This window comes from Asparagus officinalis, chromosome 5 (assembly GCF_001876935.1).
Source record: "Asparagus officinalis chromosome 5, Aspof.V1, whole genome shotgun sequence".
Lineage (NCBI taxonomy): Eukaryota > Viridiplantae > Streptophyta > Magnoliopsida > Asparagales > Asparagaceae > Asparagus > Asparagus officinalis.
Window position 1 is genome coordinate 129,024,394 of NC_033798.1, and position 23,224 is coordinate 129,047,617.

At 37.8% G+C, this 23,224-nt stretch overlaps 2 protein-coding genes across 2 annotated transcripts in view; both read right to left on the minus strand.

Moving 5' to 3' along the window:
• Positions 256-19,044, minus strand: LOC109842606 (ubiquitin carboxyl-terminal hydrolase 19-like). The gene is made up of 12 exons (XM_020411461.1): positions 18,925-19,044; positions 14,185-14,276; positions 11,631-11,811; positions 11,449-11,537; positions 11,264-11,349; positions 11,008-11,176; positions 9,689-9,812; positions 3,685-3,842; positions 2,526-2,610; positions 2,226-2,438; positions 2,058-2,119; positions 256-1,847 (listed from the first exon to the last, which is right to left on the minus strand). Exons 1-12 carry the CDS (start codon positions 19,042-19,044, stop codon positions 701-703), a joined length of 2,526 nt encoding a protein of 841 aa, XP_020267050.1. The 3' UTR covers positions 256-700.
• LOC109842607 (uncharacterized protein slp1-like) overlaps positions 20,303-23,224 on the minus strand; it is a gene marked incomplete at its 5' end in the record, with an annotated part of 20,219 nt that continues 17,297 nt past the window's right edge. The window contains one exon of the mRNA XM_020411462.1: positions 20,303-20,686. Coding sequence (XP_020267051.1) covers positions 20,458-20,686 — 229 coding nt within the window. The remainder of the gene's footprint in view (positions 20,687-23,224) is intronic.

The window sequence follows — 23,224 nt, forward strand, 5'->3', positions numbered from 1 at the left end:
GGATTAAAAATCTCGCAAAGTTTAATTTTCTACTAAACTACACGGAATTCTCACTTATTTATCAAATTAGACCCGGTTTCAAGCCATGTTGCTAACGTGACTAAAATTAAACCGAATTTGATAAACAAGTTGCAACTATGCTTAAAATGATAATTTTTTTAAAAAAGGGTGTATTTTGAAAATTTATCCTTTTTACACATAAATATATATAGCGACGATTAGCCTCCCAAAAATAAAAACGAAGTAAAAACATAATTCATGAATGATCAAAGCTAATTGATCAGCCAAAGTTTATTAGACATCAATAGCTCGAAACACACAGTATAAATGGCTATGATGAACAAGTTCCTAGATTTACCTATATAGATCAAAGAATACTAGGATAGTTCGTCCTGTGATCCAAACACTGGTGACATTATTGTTAGTCTTCAAATTACAAGACTTCCATAAATGATAAATACAGACAGACACCAGCAAGACATAAATAATTGGGGGTAATATGCTTCCCATCTGAGTTTCTGCAGAAAATTTTTAGAGACCCAGATCCTCTCGCATACCATAAATATAATCGCAATCAACTAATGCGCCCACAAATGAACTCCTACTCACAATTGCCGCATTTGCCTTCCACATAATTTGTAGCAGACCCGTTATAACTCCACAATCCGTGTATGTTCATTTTCAGAACACGTACCATTTATTACTCTTGATGGTTTACTGTGTTCTTATTCCCCGAACTTGATGCTGCCTCCTCCTTGGAAACATTGGATCCATTCTCCTTGCTGCGAACTGTATTGGCGACGACTGAAGTGTCATTTGAGCAGGTTGCTTCTGATTTCAAAGCAACTTTAGCGGAAACAGTGGCAGCATAAGTACCATTAGTAAGCTCCGACTTCCCATTTGCATAGCCATTGGCAATATTGGAAGGTGGAACTTTTGACTTTCCGGTTTGGGTTCTCTTGATATGGGTCACAGACTTCTCTCCGGTAGGTTTGTCAAGGAATCCACGAGAAAACAACGGTTTTGGCTTACCTCTGGAACCATTCACCAAGACCACGGTGGAAGCTTTAGCCCCATTTTCGGTTGAAATATTAGCCAACTTCTCAACTCCATCAGTTATGCCTGATGGGCAATGCTTTACCATGTTTGGTTCTGGTGCATGTCCAGATAAATGGGGCACTTCTCCAGTACTACAAACCGACCCATTATCTTCCGCATGGGAATTGGAATTAGAGACACCGGGAGGTTCATCACATTCCATATCTTGTACATCATCAGAGGATTGTGCTGCTGGAGAGCAAAAATTGGTATTGTTTTGGGGGACATCAACATCTCCATGAATATGAGAACGCTGACTCCAACTATCTCCTTCGGAACTTTTGGGTTTGTCAGATTCCATATATCGATGTTCAACAGCAGGAGACGTAGAATCTTCTTGAATATGAGAAGGCTGACTCAAACTCCCTTCTTCATAAACCTCTGGTCCTGATGCAGAATCATTCATAACCATATCACCTGAATCTTTTTGTGCAAGCATCAGGGTTACCTCCACTGGCAGTTGCAGCTCCAAATCCTCTTTTCCGATCATGGAATCAGTTTTGATATCTGCCAATCTGTCATGGCCTGTATCCCTCAGCAAGGAAATACTTGACTCTGAACTGGTATTAGAGGAAAGGCTCTGGAGGTCACTATTAGATTCTGAACCAGTACTCGAAGGGAAGCTCGTAGTATCACTAGACACATCATGTCCGTTAGGGACATTTGATAAGTCAATTTCCCTTAAGGCCAAGTGTTTCTTTCTTGCAGATTCTATGGGCTTAACAAAAGGCTCCCGACGTGCAGTCCTCCTAACAAACGACATAAAGTTCTCAATCAGCCATTAGAAAACAAACTGAATTCTGTAAAGTCTATAAATTCCTTTTTTGTTTTTTTTTAACTTTAAAATATCAAGTGGCAGAAAGCATTTCTGATTCCATTAGCTAAAGAAGCTCATTACTAAACAATAACGAGCTGGGTGCTTTTACATGACAATTCAATGCAATAGAAAGAAACCCTACCTGCTATACAAGAGCATATAAGCTCCCTGTGAAAGTACCTCCTCCACATCAACAACAGTGACCTGCAATCTTACAATACTGAGAACCAAATAATAATAATAATAATAATAATAATAAAACCAAGAATTTAATAGTTATGTTCCATAAAATAATAATGCTGATAATTACCTTGCAGTCGTCAATCCTATACCAGCACCCATAATAATCTTTGGTATAGCAAATATAATGGCCAAAAAAGGAAGCATTCAACATGTCAACATGAACAACTACGGCATACAGTGAATATTTATCGGTACCATCTCCATCCTCACTCATGTATGGAGAAAGATCCAGCTCTTCGGGAAAAGTTACTCTTTTATTCAATTTGCCAAACCTACCGCTCTGTACAAACATGAAGCAGCAAGAGCTTGAAACTTTCAACTTCATTGGAAAGACAATAAATTGCAGAAGAATTTAACGGTTTCTAACCTGGAACCTCTTCAGAGCAATAGTAAGTATGTTGGGAGCCTGATGAACTGTAAGCCGTTTCCATGCTTTGACATAACCATTGCATCTGAAGGCAAGAAAGCAATATGAAATTCATTTTTTTTTTCCTGAGTGAAAAGAAAGAACCTCACAAGTATAAAGTATCAACAAAATGAGGGATATCAACCAATTTTTTTTTTTTTAGAATTAAAATTCTGATCACATTTTTGGGTATGGACTGAAACGAACCCGACCCATATCTCATTAGTTTCAAAAGACGGATGTTAAGTGTAAGCTCTACGTCCAGGAAGTCTTTGACAAGTGTTTTAAATTAGGGCTTTTTGTTTTTAGGTCCATTTGTTTATCTAGTTTTATCTTTAAACCCAAGTATTATAAGTTGTATATTTAAACCCAACTTTCTTTTTGTATTTATCTTTAAACCCAATTTCCTTATATAGGAGGACCCACATATGAGAGTATTATATTTTAGAATTGGGTTTAAAGATAAATACAAAAAGAAAGTTGGGTTTAAAGATACACCTAATAATTCTTGGGTTTAAAGATAAAGCTAGGTAAACAAATGGACCTAAAAACAAAAAGCCCTTTAAATTAACACATATATCGTATAATTGAGTACATGTTGTAATAAATGCATGCATATATTCAAGAAGTGTCCATAAAGTTTGGGTACGGGAAAGTGTCGGGTACGTGTGTCCGGTACGGGTACGGCTTCAATATAGAAGTACCCAGGTAACATAGGATTTGACATTATCAAAGCTCTCATATAAAGGAGCAAGAGACCCACAGTATAAAATTGTTTATAGAGGTTTCGCTAGTTTTAAATGTTTCACTTTGAGTTTGCTTGGTGCATAGAAAGTATCCAGGTGTATGGTAAGTGTAATCGCCTATGTGCTGTTCTCATTGGTTCTCTGCGGAATATAAACATGAAATGAACCAACAACTCAATCAGGCAAACCAAAACTAATCCAAATTAATAGGAATTTATCATGAGAAATTTATCATGAGAAACACGTTATTCCCTTATTTCTGCGATTAGCAGTATAAAATGCATTACTAGCATATTTCACTTTCCAAAAAATTGCTCAAAAGATGAAGCATGCGATTGAAAAAGCATTTTCTTGTTTGAATTATAAATACTTACCCATCACATTTATACTTATTATCCCCATCAAGCCACTCCTTTACAGTGAACTGCTCCAGACACTCCTCCAAGGATTCAGCATCACCATGAATTTCAACCGTCAAATCCATCATATTCTCATAACGATTTGAAATCATATTGCATATTGTACATTTCACCTGAAAATATGACAAGCTACAGTTACCGCATAGTACTACAAAAAGGAGTCTTGACGCGAAGCAAAAGGGGAAAATAGGGAACCAAGCTACCCTTCCAATAGCAGTACCTAAACAACTGCAGACATGAGAGGTGTGCCATACCAACGAAGTATCAAATTGGACTTTACAATTCTTGGTTACACACTATGAATTTAATTAAATTTTATTCTGTTATCAGTTTTTAATAATGTTCTAGTCATTAGGTAGCTTGATGTTTAGCATATATGAACATGAAAAAAGTATGTGCATACATATGTAGCCATCGGTCCATGCCTATATGTTGCATGTAAGAATCTGCCACGTTAAGATGTGTGTCGTGTCAAATATGTACGCTATTCTTTTCCATGTTACTTCCATTTTGTATTGTGTCGTGTCATCAATGTTGTAAAAAGCCTCCACCTAGCCCGTCTAGGCGTATGCCTACGCCTAAGCCGTACTTAGCCACCTACCTAGCGCCTAGCGCCTTAGCGGTACCTAAGTTGCCCACATAGGCTTTGGGAGCGCCTAGAGGAGCATGGTTTGCCTACATGGATTGCACCCCTTAGGCATTGTTCGTGATTTCCTTTATTGCCACCTCCACGTCCACCAATCCCCTCCAAACTCCTCCAAACTCTAACTATGAACACCTCATCTATCTCTCCCGACCTTCAGCAAAACCTCCTCCATCACCACTTAAGAAATATGTCTAGGTGTTAAGCCCAACGCATAAACTTTCTATAACACAAGCATTTATTATCATTAATTGTAATTGAAAACTAAAAAATAGGAAAATGCCTAGTCCATGCCTAGGCTCTAGGCGTTGGGTCCCACGCCTAGCCCGCCTAACGCCAGGGCCGGCCCTAGCATAAGGCAACTAAGGCCTCTGCCTTGGGCCCCAAGTTGGATAAGGCCCACCCATCCATAATATATAATATATATAACTTAGTTACTTAAGCATAAACCCAACCCTATTTTTCAGTCTTCCACTATCGCCGCCGCCTCCTCTCTCAGAAAGTCTCGCCCACTCTGGTCTTCCGATCCAAGCTCAAAAAATCATCGCATCAGCCCTAGCATAAGTCAAGACTCAAATCAATTCTCAAAAAATCATCCGATCGGCCCTAGCATAAGTCAAGACGCAAATCTCAATTCTCAAAAATCATCCTATCGGCCCTAGCATAAGTCAAGACTCAAATCTCAATTCTCAAAAAATCATCCCGCCCAAGCTCCTCTTCTTCCGATCGACGATCGCATCTAGGACGTCCCAATCTCCCACTCCGGTCGGCGATCTTCCGATCGGCCACCGCAGCTTCCAGCCAACTCTCCCCCCCCCCAAGCTCTCTCTTCGGGAGTCATCCGCGGGCCGCCGCTAGCCACCTGGCCAGGCCCACTTCCGTTGCTCCGCAGGCGACAGTCCGCACCTCTCCTCTCCCAGAGTTCTGACTCCTGAGTCCCAGCCCACAGTCCCACTCCATGCTCCGGTAGTCCGCTCTCCAGACTCCAGCCACCTCCGCAGCTCCGCTGAGTCCATTCCCACAGTCCCACAGTTCTATCTTTCTAACTAAAACTATTTAATTTTCTTTACTATTTATTCATATTAGTTTTATGCTTAATTAGACATTGTAGACATTGTAGATATTTTATGCTTAATTAGACATTGCTGAGTCCGCTGAGATATTGTAGATATACATTGCTATTTTATATTTTGAAAGCATGCCTAATAAAAAATATGAAAGTGGTTGTCAAAAATTGAAAAAAAGAAAGAGTTGAAAAATTAATTCGATCTCAACAAGGAGCTCTTAATAAATTTGTTTTTAGTAATAAAGATAATGTTACATCAACTTCAACAGAAGAAAGAATAGATGAATCTTTAGATTCTTTACTTGAGAATGAATTAGAAGCATATGTTGAGAATTTAGGATAAAATAATGATATTACCGATAATAATATTCAAGAATAAAAATCTAGTACTCCTAATTTTAATGAAGAATATAAAGAAAATTCACATGAGGGCCAAGAAAAAAATTTAGAGATGAATGAGATATCAAATTCAATTCTTATCAATATTTATGATCCTAGACAATGGAAATGTATTGATCAAATCAAATTCAATTCTTATCAATATTTATGATCCTAGACAATGGAAATGTATTGATCAAAATTTTATAGATCTAATAGTTGAAAAAGGTCCAATTAAATATGATGAAGTAGATTTTCCTAAAGATGAAAATAATACACTTTTCTACATCATATTACATTAAAAATTGTCAAATGGAGAAAAACATGAAAAAAGGTGGTTAGTTTACTCAAAAGATTTAGATAGAGTTTATTGTTTTTGTTGCAAATTATTTACTTCAAAATCTAGTACAAGTCAGTTAGTTAACGAAGGTACTAGAGATTGGAAAAATCTTGGATATAAAATTAAAAATCATGAAACAAGTCATGAATATATCACTAATATGTGTAAATGAGTGGATTTAGAAGTAAGATTACAAAAAAATAAGACAATAGATAAAAACATTCAAGAACAAATTAATAACGAAAAAGAACACTGGAAAAAAGTTTTGCTAAGACTTATTGCTATAGTAAAATATCTATCAAAAAATAATCTTGCATTTCAAGGAACAAAAGAAAAGATATATGAAAAAAATAATAGAAACTTTTTAAACTTGGTTGAAATGATAGTGAAATTTGATCCCATAATGTAAGAACACGTTAAACGTATACAAGAAGGTGAAATTCAAAATCATTATCTCAGTCATAAAATGCAAAATGAACTAATAAAGTTGATAGCTTCTGAAATTAAAAAAAATGATCATTAAAAAAATAAAAAGAAGCAAAATATTTTTCAGTTATCCTTGATTGTACTCCAGATGCAAGTCATCAAGAACAAATGACTCTTATTTTAAGATGTGTTGATACTTCAACAAGTCCAATAAAGATTGAAGAATACTTTTTAGAGTTTTTAAAAGTAGATAATACTTCGGGAAAAGGTCTTTTTGATGAACTTTTAAATATTTTGAAAAAATATGAACTTGATGTTAATGAAATAAGAGGGCAAGGTTATGATAATGGATCTAATATGAAAGAAAAACACAATGGAGTACAAAAGAGGCTATTAGATATAAATCCTAGAGCATTCTACACACCATGTGGTTGTCATAATTTAAATTTAGTCTTATGTGATATAGCTAATTCATGTCCTAGAGCTATTTCTTTTTTTGGAGTGTTGCAACGTATATACTCATTGTTTGCTTCATCTACTAAACAATGGAAAATTTTAGAAGATAATGGATGCAAGTTATCCGTTAAATCTTTATCTCAAACCAGATGGGAAAGTCGAATTGAAAGTGTTAAAACAATAAAATTTCAAGCTCCAAATATAAGAGATGCTTTGATTCAATTAGCAGAAATTAGTGAAGATCCAAAGATAAAAAGTGAAGCTAATAGCTTAGCAACTTATGAGATTGAAAATTTTAAATTCTTATTAGCTATGAATATTTGGTATGACATATTGTTTGCTATTAATTCAGTTAGAAAAATCTTACAATCTAAAGATATGCATATTGATATTGCCATAGATCAATTAAAGGGTCTTATTGTATATTTAGAAAATTATAGACAAAATGGTTTTATGTCTGCTTTGAATTCAACTAACTTGCTAATGAAATGGACGTACAACCTATATTTCATGAAAAACATAAAATCCATAGAAAAAAACAATTTGATGAAAATATTGGTAATGAAACAACATTTAACGCTGAAGAATCTTTTCGTATTGAATATTTCTTATACATAGTTGATGAAACTCGCTTGGCTCAATTGAAAGTAGGTTTGAACAATTTAAAACGTATGAAATTTTTTTGGTTTTTTGTTTGATTTGAAAAAATTAAAAGCTTTAGATGATATTGAATTGAAAGCATATTGTCTTAATCTCGAAAATGCACTAAAACATGATGAACATTTAGATATTAATGGACTTGATTTGTTTTTAGAATTGAGAGTGCTTAGGGAAATTTTAAAAATAGAGATTAATAGTCCAATTGAAGTGTTGAACTATATAAAGTGGTTATATTCTTTTTCAAATACTTGTATTGCTTATCGTGTACTATTGACTATACCCGTAACATTTGCTTCCGCTGAAAGAAGTTTTTCAAAATTAAAATTAATAAAATCTTATTTAAAATCGACCATGTTACAAGATAGATTTAATTGTTTAGCAATATTATCTATCGAAAATAATATGTTAGAAAATATTAAATATAAAACTTTAATTAGTAATTTTGCGGCTCAAAAGGTAAGAAGAATGAGATAAAATCTATTATGAGTTGTATCACTTAGGCCTCATCTAATATTTCGCCTTGGGCCCCAAAATTCCTAGGTACGGCCCTGCCTAACGCTTTCTATAACCTTGTGTGTCATCATATGTATGTAGAGCATAGACCACAAACCAAAATGATCTGGACCATTCCCTTTCAACTCATATAAAAGCACACTGGTTCTGGGACCAAGCATTCTATCTCATAAAGGGAATCCAGATGAAGCTTGCTCGTTTCAAAGCCCTCCAAATATCATACCTTGAAACGTATCAAATCCCCATAAATCATGAATAATACAGGTATAGCCTGAAGAACAGTCCAGCAGCTCTGGTGTCACATTATCACTCATAATAATAGTCTCTAATGGATTAAATATAATCAATACAGCTAACAAAATAAATTACGACTAATAAGTAATAATTTAATTTCTAAATTGTTATGGTATTCACTCACCCAAGATACGGGCATTTGCAAAATGATACAACAAAAGTCCTAACAAAATAACCTCAAACCCACTTAAGTGGCCCAAGCCCAACAGATGTCTCGACCCCGCCGACTCAAGTCGACCTTCTTTCATGCTGACACGAAAGGCGGGATCAGTCGACCCTATCACCGAGGACGACCCACTTAGGATGCTCGACCACTCACTGGGCAATTCTCGGAGACGACTTGAGGGATAGTCCTTACTGTCGGCTAAGTTGAGGACTCGACCCCGGCCTCAAGCCTCTCCCCCAGAGCATATATGTCAACATTTCAGTCCACATCGGACAAACCTTATCCAGATTTTAGCCTAATGGTCTCCATGACTTATCAGTATGTCCACGTACCTCCATGACTTGTCAATCACTTCCCAGAAAATACGAAGACACCCTCTCCCATGCGAAGTGACTTCCCCTCCAGTCGTCAGTCGATACATGTAGAGCAAAGGATGACTCACCTTCCAGCTCACACTTTGTCACCGCCATTTACATGACCGAAGTGACGAATCTGTCATTAACGTCCTCTTTGTATACAGATGCTATTCGCCAAAGCTAAAGGTTGGCAATCTAAAAACCCCCTAAAGCATACATGGCACAAAAACAAGAATATACAGTTCTTCGTCTAGACAAAGGAGCTCACATAGATCCTCTGGGCAGAGATATTGCCACTTTAAAAACCACATTGGTTCCTGACATTCCCCTTCCCCACTCGAGTTTCACTAACTTGACCGTCGGAGGAATCACGAGGGAACTGGTCCCCGCCCTCTCACAGGTTCTTATTTTCTGTGCAGCATGGACATCAATCCTCCGTTCAAGAACTAGGCATAAAATTGAAGGAAGCAACCTCTCCATCACTCTCCCCTACCCCGTCCCGGTGAAGACTCAAGGGAGACCGATCCAGTTCCGGATCGGAACCAATCCCAGCCTGGATCCACTTGGCTGTGTGATATTTAACATCAACATAAACATATAACTGTAGCATATGCATCAAAAAGCAGCAGATAAAAACATTGGTGGGGATGAAATATCAAACCTGAGATTGCAAATGGCCACCAAATATATGTTGAATCAGAGTCGTTTCTTGGGTGCTAGGATCTAGACCCTTTTCACCTCCATGCTCTTCAAGACAAACTGACTGCATTGTATCAATAGCAAACCTACAAGCATACCATACCACCACATTAAATCACTACGGAGCTTCTTATATATGAAATTGAGACAATTATGACCAAATTTTAGAAAGAAATCATATTTCTGAACATTTGTGCACCTACGCAGAAGCGAAACGACATCATCCAATAAAGGCTTGCAAAACCAGGATGCTATGATTTGGTAATTGGACCACGCGGATGAAATCATGATGACCATAAATGTTTACCAGCTTAAGCCAGTTGTCTCTTGGTCGAATAAAACAATTACAAAGCCAAAAGGAAGCAACAACAACAACATTGCAAAACTGAAGCCAAACATACAGATCAGTGAAAAGTACTTCTCTCATCTGAAAAGTACTTCTCATCTTTAAACCCATCAACTCTGTCGTTGACTTCCTTTCCTTGATAAAGTTTAAGAATCCATATCTTACATTAACTTTGATAAATCCAGAAGAACAATAAATTAGGCAATTCAATGATTGGGGCATGAGTCTGACAAACACATAATATAATATAGCAATAACTTTATCCTCTGCATCACAATATCGGATGTTGCTTGTTCAGTACGAAGAGAATCAATGAAATAGCTAAAGGGCAATCTACTGCTGGTCAATTGTGTAAAAAGAAGGTTGACACTCAAATGTTCCCTATGCATCAAGTGTATGTGAAATGATCTTCCTGCACATCCTTTAATACACCCCTCATGACTCTATCTATGCTCCCTTTACTTCTCTGAAGTCTTAGTTTTTAACCCATTTCACCTCTCCAAGGTTTGATTTCCCCTTTTCACTAATTTTCAGTTATAAAAAGTTGATGGGTTGACATCGGAGAACACTGTCAGAGGCATCCGAACCTCCCAACGACTGCAAGAGTCACTGAAGACTCCTGGTCCTTACTGGTGGCTGTGCAAAAGTAAGGCGATAGGGATGGTGTGAAGGGGACATTAGCAAAATAGGGCAGAAGCTTAGGTTCTCTATCCATTATCGTTGCTTGTTTCTAGTATCAATCCATTTTCTATTTGATAGAAAGAGAAACCAGCTATACTGGTTTATGAATTTGATTCATATGAATCTTTATTCAAATAGAACAATCGCCAGAGAGAGTTGCATGACATCTCAAGCCGGAGCAAAACACTTATCATTTCCCTGAATAAAAAACATCAATATCCATTTTAAAATGCAATAAAGGAAGTAGAAATAACCTCATGAGTTCATGAGCATCCTCTTGGCTTCCATAACCAAGGTTGCCGCCAATGTTGGGTATCCGAGATAAGATATTAATCGGTGAAAAGGGTTGCCGGCTTTGACTAGCTCTTTGGATGTGGGCTTGAAGCTCACATAAGAAGCACCAATCTTCTTGCTTCTTAATGCCTGCCGAAATATGAGGGAAATAAATGGTAAGAAAACCATCATTGCTGCAAATAAGAGGTGAGATAGAAAAAAGATTATCGAACTTACACTCTCTCCTGTGATCTTTCTCCAACAAGTAGGCAACTAAGGGACGAGTGCAAGCTAAACATTGTAACACAACATTGGCAAAGCAACTGCACGGGGAAGAGAAGAAACACTCTCAGCGATCTGTGATAAGAAGCAACAAATATACCCTAAAAAGAGTAAGATCATACTACATTGGTCTTCCATACCTGTTCCCACAATTTAAAAGACCACAAGGTGGAAATCCTGGCTTATCCCAATTGAAAAGCTTTATAAATTCATCATAGGGAAAAAGAATCTGCATGATTAAAGGCAGAATACTCAAGTATTAATGTAAATAAATTTATCAACAAAACAAGTTATAAAGAGAAGTTGATAACCGAAACTTCACCTTTTTCGGTTCATGCAAGATCTTATAGGTTCCTCGGGCAGGAACCAATGTGATAGAAGATTTCCTTCTTCTGTATCCATCACCCCCAGAGGGACCACTGTCCACCTTATCTAAAGATTTCACGAGCTTGCATCTTAATTTGTGCTCTGCTTCCCAATGCTTTGATTGACAAGCTTGCGAACTAAAAATAATGCCTATTAGTTTTTGTCCGAAACTTTATAAAACTATTTATGATTTGAACAATATACCAAAGAGAATCTGCCTATCGCGGAAATTATAATAATAACAGTGAGCACAGCAGAAACAAGAGCTATGAATTTACAAAAATAAGGGTTAACGTTGTAAGCATATGTGAACATAATTACCTAAGAAACGAAGATCGGCTGGGAACTGCAAATTACAAAATTAGCAAGGCAAGAGAATGAGACAAAGCTATAGTCCGTGGTTAGCGCTGATCAGGTTCATTTTGAGCATAATCCAATTACCTATGATGTCATGCCAAAGTTCTTTGTGTGTGCACACGCACGCATGCGTGTGTTGGGGGTTGGGGGGGTGTGATGTGGTGGGGTGGAGTGGGGGTTGTAAAATTCACAGAATAAAAAGAAAAAATAATGCTGAAATTCTTTTCAATCTGTTTATTTATCTTCCCTACTCTTTTTTTCTTTATGTCCCTTCTCTTGTTGCAACTAGAAAGCTTCAAATTTTAGGTTATGCTTTCGAATGAAGCAAGATAAACATAACATACATCAAAACTTATCTGAACAGATACTGGAATTGTGCATGGTACTCTCTTCAGTGAAGAAATTAGACTTAAATCAATAGGTTAAGTGCATCTTACTTCTGAAACTCAGGTTTCAGCTAATAAAGGAAAGAGATCTCCCCTTCAATGTACTGTCTCCTGGATACTATCCAGGCAGAGGGACCAATAAATGTAAACTAAAAACAAACGATTGCATAGACATCTAAGCTTAGGTTTTAATTTGACACAAGTTTCTATCGTCATCTGGTCAATTAAAGCCTATAGAATAAACCAATGATTATGATGCGCTCCTTGGAACAAATATCTAAATAAGACCTGGTAACAGCATCCAGCTATCCAATTAAAATTTGGCAGTCATTTACACATGGGCCTCAATCCCCCATGGTTGAAATATGCATAAACTGTGTCCTCTCTACACACTACACAGTCCTAATTTTTTCACATGTAGGTCTCTCAGCACCGTCCTAGCTATTCCATATTTAGGTGAGAACTGTCAGATCGACAATGTGAATTCTCTATAGCAGTTTGCTCCTAAATAACTCTCCTAAAATGTTAAAGGGCTTTGTTCAACTTAACAGTTGATATAGCAGTAAACTTCGAACTTCTATCGTAGTGTCCTTCACAACTATTAACAGAAGATTCCCTGAACATCAGCACAATAGTCATAATAGTTAATCATATACCACATAGTTTCTGAAGTGCTTTTTCCCTTCTTTTTTGTTAGATTGGTAGGCAGACTCTTGCATGAACCAGAAATTCGAATTCAACGACAACAATATACTATAACCAAAATGAAGTGCTGCCATTTACTACGTAACTCCCATGTTGATGTATGCAGTCATAGTCAGAAAGTCCAATCTGTACAAAAATACAACGATCTTAAAACTGCTTCCTGAGGAACTAAGCGACTTTCTGTGTGATACCTTCCCCACATATTCGATCAAAAATATTATTGAGAATAATTAATTTGTTTGTGTGTGTGTTTGGATGGGTGGGGTTTCTTTTTTTCTTTTCTTTCTTTTTTTTGGGGTGGGGTGTGTGTGGTTCTGAATGTACTTAAGTCTTTTCTTCGTTCAGCTCCATCTGCAACAAAGTTCACAAGATTTCTACTAGATCACAGGTACCACCACAAAATAGCAGCTTTAGATGTCCTAGCAAAGAATCATTGGGAAATCTCCTTCACACATAATTGCAATAAAACACAATGCATAACAATATATATTCCGCTACTATTTTCACTATTCATCTAAAGTTCCTTACTTTCACACGCATACGACTTCCGGTGTATATTCTTTTTATAAAAATATCATCTTTTATTGTGTAAGAATTATAAAATTAACTAAAAACAACTAAACAAGCTTCATATATAAATTAATCAGCTTCATGGCCCTAACTTAGCGAACATGGGTTTCTAATTAAATTACTTAAACTTTTGTTTATTCATCACAGTCAGAGTTCAGAATTTGTAACTAGAGAGCACAGGTCTTCATAACAAAATAGCATCTTTAAATGTCCAAACACATAATTGCAATAATCCGAGGTGCTAAGCAACTTAATAGTCTGTAATAGCAAACATATTCCTCTACTAATTTATTCTATTCAGCTAATTGTTCCTTAACTCCCTAGCATACATAAGCAACCGATAATATTTTCAAAAAGAAATCAGTTTCGTTATGCAAGATGATAAAAATAACAAATTAACTTTAAAAAGCCAGCTTTACGGCTCCAATTTAGCGCATTAAGGTTTCTAATTAAATAATTCATTAACAATTCAAGGGATCATGAAATTCCTACCAGTACCGAACGCTCTTGCACCTCGAGCACTTCTTGGACCCCGCTCTCCCACACGCCACACAAACAGCATCATCGCCGGGCCGGTCCCGAAGCTAGCGTCGACGACAAAATACTTAGACGCCGCCTTCTTCACAACGAAGAGCGATCCGAGAACGAGCGCGATCGCCGTAAGAACCAACGGTAGCAGTGAGGAGAGATCCAGCGCGAGCATCTAAACCTAGGGTTTTCATTTATCGATCGATCTTAATGAGATGGAGGATCCGATGCCATTGCGACTAGGGTTTGTTCTAGAGAGAGAAAGTGGATGAGCTCTTTTGTAGAGAGAGAGAGAGAGAGAGAAATTGGGACTTTAATCGAAGGCGGTGAGGGGATTTTAATCGCGGGGGCCTTTCGCTTTCTTGATCTCCGAAAGAAACCGAGGTGTTCTGGACACTCGCGGTCAAGTTACCGACACCGGGTCTCCCGTCGGGTGTTTCCATGCGAAAGGAGTGGGTTAAACAGTTTATACCAGTTTATTGGAATTTTTCTTATTTAGGCCGTAACTTCTATATTCTATTTACATATATTAGGCCTTTAAATCCTCATCTTCGTAAACTACATTTGTGATCTTCAAATATTTTTCGAAGGGCAAAATGACCAAATTGGTATATTTTGTTTACCCATAGTGATAGGTTGGCATATAATTTTTTTTCGGTACCACATTGGTATATTTCTGAACTCCGGCGACAAATAGGCCTTAAGTTTGACCGGATCTAATTTTTCGGCCATTTTTCTCATGTGGCGGCTCACATGACTCCAACGTGGCCGCCAGCATGGCTGAAGTTAGCGGGGGTTTTGTAGAAAACCTCAGAAAAAAGCTAAAACTTTCAATTAAAAACCTCCAGTGTCTTCTTTCTTACTCAAAAAATATCTCTCTCCTTCAATCGCCACTTCAACCACATAGAGAGAGAGATACTCAAAAAAATACCTCTCTCCTTCAATCGCCACTTCAACCACATAGAAAGAGAGAGAGAGATACTCAAAAAATACCTCTCTCCTTCAATCGCCACTTCAACCACAGAGAGAGAGAGAGAGAGAGAGAGAGAGAGAGAGAGCAAGCGATTCCACAAGTGAGTCCGGTGCTACGCTCTTCCCCCATCGCCTCTACCGGTAGCGAGGACATCCTCTTCTGCATCATCGTCGACGTAGAATCCAAGGTGGAGATGAAGGTCCATGGGCCCAACGGCCGACCAACCACCCGCTTGTGCGCCATCAAGCAGGTCGTGCTCTCATTCGTTAATTCCAAACTCAACATCAACTTCGACCATCAGCTTTCTTTTGCTTCTCTCGACGGCGAGCTCAGATGAGCATGTTCCCTTTTCCTTTTTCCAAATTTATTTCATAGTTTTTTTTATTTATTTATTTTTGTGAAATTTCAATGGGTTTTGAGATTGACATGTTGATGGGTTTTCTGAGAGTGATGGGGTTTTGAAATTTGGGTTTTTGGTAATGGGGGAATCCTTTGTGCATTTGGGGAGTTAATTCCTTGTTAATGGTGGGTTTGTGGGAGTCTTAATGGCCTTTGTTGTGTGTGTGTATGTATGTATGTATATATATATATATATATGGGAGAAGTGTTCCTAAGGTGACACCTTAGATAATCATCTAAGGACGCGACCTAAAATCACATGATTGAGCTACATTGTGAATGATTCGCTCCGTTGAACTTGATCTACATATTCTAAAATCCCAACACACCAAGTCTAGGGTGAACACGTTGTCGTTTGACCCTTCATCCACTCGTATCAATTTTAACGGTTTCGAATGAATAGAACTTTTCATATGGCTATATATATATATATATGGGAAAAGTGTTCCTAAGGTGACGCCTTAGATAATCGTCTAAGGATGCGGTCTAAAATCACATGATCGAGTTATATTGTGGATGATCCACTCCGTTGAACTTGATCTACATATTCTAAAACCCCAACATACCAAGTTTAGGGCGAACTCATCGTCGTTTGACCCTCCGTCGAGCCATGTAAAAAGTTATATTTATTCGAAACCGTTAAAATTGATACGAGTGGATGAAGGGTCAAACGACGACGGGTTCACTCCAAACTTGGTGTGTTGGGTTTTTAGTATATGTAGATCAAGTTCAACGGAGCGGATCCTCCACAATGTAGCTCAATCATGTGATTTTAGACCGCGTCCTTAGATAATATATATAAAGAGCTATTTAGTATAAACAAAGGTTTGTGGTGGCGGAGGGTGGAGAGGAGGAAGAAGATCGAGGAAGTAGAGGAGGTGGAGAGAGAGAGTTTACTTGCCACGCTGACGGCCACGTTAGAGTCACGTGAGAAAAATGGCCGGAAAATTGGATCCGGGCAAACTTAAGGCCTTATTGTCGTCGGGGTTCAGAAAATATACCAATGTGGTACCGAAAAAAATTATATGCCAAACTGTCACTATGGGTAAACAAAATATACCAATTTGGTCATTTTGCCTTTTTCGAAGCGGGGTCGTTATTTGACTTGTTTTAGACAATTAATTGATTCGGAAGTGTAACTTACAACGGTTTTCGTCAGTTTTTTTCTTTTTGAATATGGGTTCCTTAAATCTTCAATAATTTGATGCTAGTCCTCAAATCATTGAAATTGCTTATACGTCCCTCAAATCATAAGGGCAATTGAATTTTAGCCTATTTGTTTGTTTTTCAGTTAAATTTAAGGTGAGAGAAGATGAGAAAATGAGTTAGAGGTATTTTTTTTTATCATCGGAGAAGACGAAAAATGTGTTTTAGATTTCTAGATTTACATATTTTAGATTTGAACAGTTAAAGAATCAAGTGATTAAACATAACCAAGGACTGTAGCTAGAATTCAATGCAAAAGATTGGCTTTGAGGAAATATTTCCCTCGGATTTAATGCGAGTCAACTGGAGGAACCAAAATGTCAAGCACCCTTATGATTTGTATTAACAATTTCATTGATCTGAGGGAATATAACAAATTATGAAAGATATGGGGGACCCATATCAAGAAAAACCCTTGAAATAGTTAGAGGGTAAAATTACAGATATAAAGGACAAGGGACTTAGTATAAAAATATGACAGAACTCAGGGTCTAATGTGACAAAACTTCACTTTATGCCGTTGTTTATGTGGAGCCCTGGTCAATTGGGCTGATTTGGTTACGCCTTAATATAGACACGGGCTTGTAGATGAGCCCAATAATCCGATACATTGAAAATACACGGTTCCATAATCAAGCGAGAAAATATCTCCGACATAATAGATACACAAAATTACAACCACAAGAACATTAAAATATAGATTTATTCATCATAGTTTTTTAAGATATTTTATTTCATCATCATCATCATCGCCACCTTCTTCTTTCTCATTGATGCGCCCACATTATATAGTCTCTCTATCCACACAATATTGATATTGTTTCTAACTTTATCTGACTGAATATGATTTATCTTTTTGTTAACGCAAAGTTATATACGCTTATGCGTTCTTCTCATCCGTGCGGATCTTTTATAATTTGACCCGAAACCTGTTTGTCATAAACGAAGAAGGCATACACCAAGATGGTCCCATGATGATTGATTTTTCTCCGGAAAATTCCCTAATGACCCAAAATATAAGACCAACAGGGGGACATGTGAGGTGTCTCTCTCCTATTGCATAATGAGCTGACCAGCTCATTATACAATAGGATGGTGACACCTCACTTGTCCCCCCTGTTGGTCCCATATTTTGGGTCCCTGTAGCTAACATGTGCTTAATTTATTGTTTATTCTCTCCAAAAAAGAAAAAGTACTCTTGTTATGGTAATTCGCCATCTAAAGATAAAAATATCGAGAAACTGTCTTCATAGGCCAAAAAGAGCTATGACCCAAGCCAGCTTAGCGGCCCAAAGCCCAGCCAAGAACAAATCTATTGACCCGCCGAACGACGAGTCATCTTTGCCGACGCGAAGCGCGGGAGCAGTCGACCCTTCATAATCAAGACGACTCCTCAAGAGTCCGCCCGCCTTGTAATCAAGACGACTCCTCAAGAGTCCGCCCGCCTCATAATCGAGACGACTCCTCAAATAGTCGGCCCGACCATCTACTCAGCTGTCTACTCGGCCAGAGGCTCACTCGACTGTCTGATCGGCAAGTCATGGGGACGATTCAAAAAACCGACCCGTCTCTACAAAGGGGATAAGATTCAACTAAGCTCCCTTCATATATACACCAATCAACACTACAGTATTGATCGATCAAATCAAGATCTCAACTCTGACAAATCTCGTGCATACACAGCTTTCTTTGGCTCACAAGTCACTTCCCAGATATTACTAAGATATCCTCTCCTGTGCTCGAATGACCTCCCTTCCGGCCACTATCCGACATCTGTAGAAGGAAGAACGACTAAGCATACAGTTTATCTTCCACCATGCCTCATCTGTCAAATCCGGGACATAGTGGAGACATCCTCTCCTGTGCTCGAATGACTTCACTTCCACTAGCAAGCCGACATCTGTAAAGCGAAGGATGACTTAGCAGCATGTCCGCTCACTTTCCCAACCGCCCCCCTGTGCATAGTCAGAGACAAGGGTCGGTGTCTTAAAGACGATTGACTATAAAAAGAGAGGAGCGGGGTAAGAAAAGGAGGCTGGACCTTCATTAAGCTCCGGGGATCATTTCTCCCTCTTGATCTATTTTCTTTTTACTAATAACTCAAAGAGAGTACCCCCTACAAGGACCTCAATGGCCCTGGGACTCTCCCAAAAACCCCACTCAAGCTCACCGGCTGACTTGACAGTCGGAGGTACCACGGGGGAAACATGCCCCGCCCTCTTACGATTCTTGCGTGTGCAGGTCATCAGTCAGTCCCGAGCTCTAAGAATCACGCATAAAGTCGGAGGAGGAGTCGGCTCCATCTCTCATCCTCTCACTCTTCGTCATCGGCGCGAAAATCTGAGCCGCATCCATCAGCTGATAGCTCTCATTGGCTGTGTGATATCGAACATCAACAATTTCTGCCACTGGAAACGCCATTATATACTCTTAATTTATTAAAGAGCATTGACCAGGAGTCCAACAATAAAAGCGTTCGGTTCAATTCAATTCAATTGCCAGAAAAGATAGTCGCGCCTCTTAAAACTCCCGACGTATGCAGTTGGTTGGTAGGCACTTGATGGAGCGTTTGCTTGGAGACAATGTCTTCATAGGGTCGGTATTATAAAGAAGAAGATTAGGCACGTCAAAAAAATGTTTCCTTTTGCATTCGTGGGCCTCTTTGAATGAGATTGACTAATGTTTTGGACGCTTAGTTTGCATCAAAATGCCATCACCTAATATGATTGATTAGGAGAGTTTCATATTGATACTCCAAAGCATGATGTTTTTTATATTCTAGGCGAAATGCAGCCGTCGGATTAGTCGCAGATGGTTTCGATGGAGAGAAATAAATTTTGACGATCAAAAGCACGGTGAAAAATATCTGAATTCATCTCTTTTTTTTTTTGTTAATAACGTAAACATTTCAAGAAATTTTTGAGAAACTCTAAAAGGCGCGTTCGTGTGTATTTCTGCAGGAGAGGAAAGACGCTCACAGATATTGTGTGAACCTGTATCTTGGATATCCTTTTGTTATGATCTGAATAAATGGTGTGCACTCTTTAACTTCCATGGATTTCCCTTGGAAAGCAACAAAGCTAATTATTTAAAGATACGCGAATGGCCTTAGATTTGCATATTATTGATACAAAATTGAACATTCAATGTGTATGGAGAGAAAGGAGCGTGCATATGGGCTAATAGTTTTCTTGCACTTTAAGGCTGATGAGATATTGATGTCTTCGTTTTAGAAGGGGGAAAAAAATCATCCGAAGAGCCTCGCAGATTTGCAACCACACAACTCTAAATTCTCAACATGATAATCAAAATGAACAAAGCGGCGCAAATTTACGCATGATTCTCTACTCTAGCATTTTTCACAATTTTGTAAACCAACAAAAGCCATTGTCCACTTGCAAAGAAGAAAGAAAAACAGTTGACCAATGACAATCTTCGATTGTCCACTTACAAAGAATGTACAAGTATCTTCTCGTTATGCTGCTGCGCAGTGGAGATTACATAGTCCGGTAGTTTTAAAAGCCGATACTCCAGGATCCACATGATTATTGTGACATTCTATTTCACAGTGCAAACTTGCCGCGGCCATAGTACATTGATACATTGAATATATTGAACCTATTATACCACACCAAATTTTTTTTTTTTTTTTGATTCCACTATAATACAAGAACAAATGCTATAATGCTACTGCTCAGCAGCAAGAAAAACCAAGCAGAGTTTGTTTGATAAAATTGTACATAATTTTGCGTTCTAAAAATGCTTAAGAATACACCTATAAACAATTTAGCAGCCGCCAAACTGCCAAAGATGAAACTCATAAATATCACTACAAAATCCCTGTTCTCCATGTCCACCTGATGATCTCGAACTCTTTGAAACTCTGATCTGCAACATTAGGGGAAAAGGTATCAGCATGAATATAGCCTGCAAGTTAGAACCTAAAATTTATATACATCTGATTCATAATATTTGTGTGCGAGAGATTTTCGTGAAAGGATATATTTTCTTCCCCGTATAGTAACACAGAACTTCAATGGAAAAAGGATGTCAATGACCGAGGTGTAGATCCTGGAAGCACAAATATATGTTCAGTAAAAGTTGTCTAGGTTTATCAAGCTTGTTATGTACTGGTTAGGCTCCTACAATAAAAGGATAGGAGTCAAGTATGGTATTCGTAGATACTGTACATGTACAAAATAAGGAGTCCTATTCCTATCAGAACCGCCCACATACGAGCGGGCGGTTCTGGCCTTCGATGTGAAAAACAGAGGGGCAAGTTAAACAGGGGTGCAAATCGGTAATTTGCCCCCTCAATTAATAGGTCAGAACCACCCGCTGCATGCGGGTCGTCCTGACAAGATGTGTGGCCCAAAACAAGGGCGAAGACTCATCACCTGAAATGTTCATTCACTAATATGATGATAAGAATTCACATTCAGAGAGGGTTATATAGATTTGCTGAGCTATCAGGTCAGGAAAAAAAGTTGTCTGGTTTCAGGAACGGCAAGCCCATTGAAAAAGTTACGCAAATCGGAATAGTTAAACCAACACATAAAATTACTTGTTTAGCCTAGATTGTATATCCATCGGTCACATGATACTTGTACGTCTCACAATTCCTATTCATGGAAATACCAAAGTAAATGACATAGAAACTGTTTTAATTTCATGCTAATGTGCAATGCAACAGTCCTAAGCTTTGTTCTAATTTCAATCGAATTGAATCAAATATTTATGTCGATTGTTCAAGCTCCGCTATAATCTAGGAGGTGTCAGGAAGGAGAAAGCGCAACTCTTAAGGAAAAAATTAATGTGTTGCATCAAGCTCGAACTTACTGAAAGCATATGTTTGTTTCATTAGGATATTAAAACAAGTTGTCTCAAGCTATAATTCAATTGTTAATGAGCGAAGATTGAAAGATCTTGTTAAGCTTAATTTAAGGTCAAGCTAGCTGAAGGTGCTAACTATTACTACACCAACTTAGAAATGAAGCTTGACTTGTCTTGGAGTATTGGCAGAGCTGTTGCAATAAGAAAATAAGTACATTCAATCTACTAAATTCCAAACAAACAAGTCAAGAGTACCAGAAATAGCAATAGTGTAGATGTTATTATTTATTACTACTGAAACTTCAACATTAAGACAAATTCCATCCTTTTCAAGTTTCAACTGGTGGATGGCAGAATGGTCTGTGAATCTCTATGGAGATACAGCAAGCCATGAAGCCCAAAAATGCAACTGTTCTATGAAATTAAAGTAGCAATGGGCAGTAGTGATGAATATGACAATATTTTTCCTACCAAAAAACGAACCAACCCTAAACATAAAGGTGCTGTTGAAAGTCTAAATAGAAAGAAGGAACCGGAGCAATAAAATCAAGTATTATCCCATTTGGGTTGGTGGATTTTTTAAGCAACCTAATAAACCTATCATATTAAGTGTCATCCACTGTCATTGCTTGCCAATTCAAATCATTTCTCAAGATTACTATTCATAATATGGTATTTCCCCCCTATTACTGGTATAAGTCAACTGCCACGGCATAACAGTCCTTCCATGTAGATATGTCAATAGTAGTACTAGACTACAATCCTAGTCCATTCTCTATCATCTGTTTTATCATTAAAGCAACACCTAAAGGTCCTTTGATCAAGTAATTTCAGAAATTTCTAGGAGTTTTATTGATTACTGCAGATCAAACCCTTCTAACTCAACTGTGCATCTTGACCTGTAACTCAAAATTTTGAACTTCTGAAGGAAGTGGCTACCCAATATTGCAATCTACCCGTCATATTCTGAGTCCACTTCATTTTAAGATTGTACAATATTTCCACTTGCAAGACATCAGTGTATGAGAACAGGCATTATTGAAAGCTGGACCTCTTGGGTAAAGTGATCTCTGGAAACATCTAGATTCCCAAGAGTCAGATTTCCGCTACAATTCATCTTGATTGCCTGCATTCCTTTTATATTGCAGAAAAAATTTAAGAACTACAAAATTGTTGGAGGACTGAAAGCGTGAAGTAATCTCATAGTACCTGACACCTCAATGATACAAAATAAAGTAATTGTCCAGTTTGCAAAATTTCCTTAAGCTGCAAATATTTACAGCTTGCATGCCACAGAAAAGATATATCTATTTCTCCATGACTCCGTGCAAGCTTTAATCCTACCACAGATGTCCATCTATATGTCCACATATCATATCTTGGTCCCATGAAAAAATCAGTCAGGCCGCAGTACAAGAAAACTTATTATCATTTAGATACTATAGGTGAGGCTGAAGAAACAAGTATTTTTGTCTACGAGGAAAAAAAGTTGCAACAACTTAAACAACAATTCTGAACTAAATTTGCTAAGGAAATGGTTGCACATAGTAGCAATAAAGCAGCCCCAGGACTAAAGAACAACCTCTCCATTCT

Bases quoted from the DNA above. Each gene is read 5' to 3' on its own strand.
- LOC109842606 (XM_020411461.1), bottom strand. From the start codon at position 19,044: ATGACCTGCACACGCAAGAATCGTAAGAGGGCGGGGCATGTTTCCCCC. The intron at 11,538-11,630 runs GTGAAGTTTCGG...TTAATCATGCAG, and splicing joins TCTTGCATGAACCGAAAAAG to ATTCTTTTTCCCTATGATGA. The intron at 3,843-9,688 runs GTTTGATATTTC...TCATATTTTCAG, and splicing joins GTGGCCATTTGCAATCTCAG to GTGAAATGTACAATATGCAA.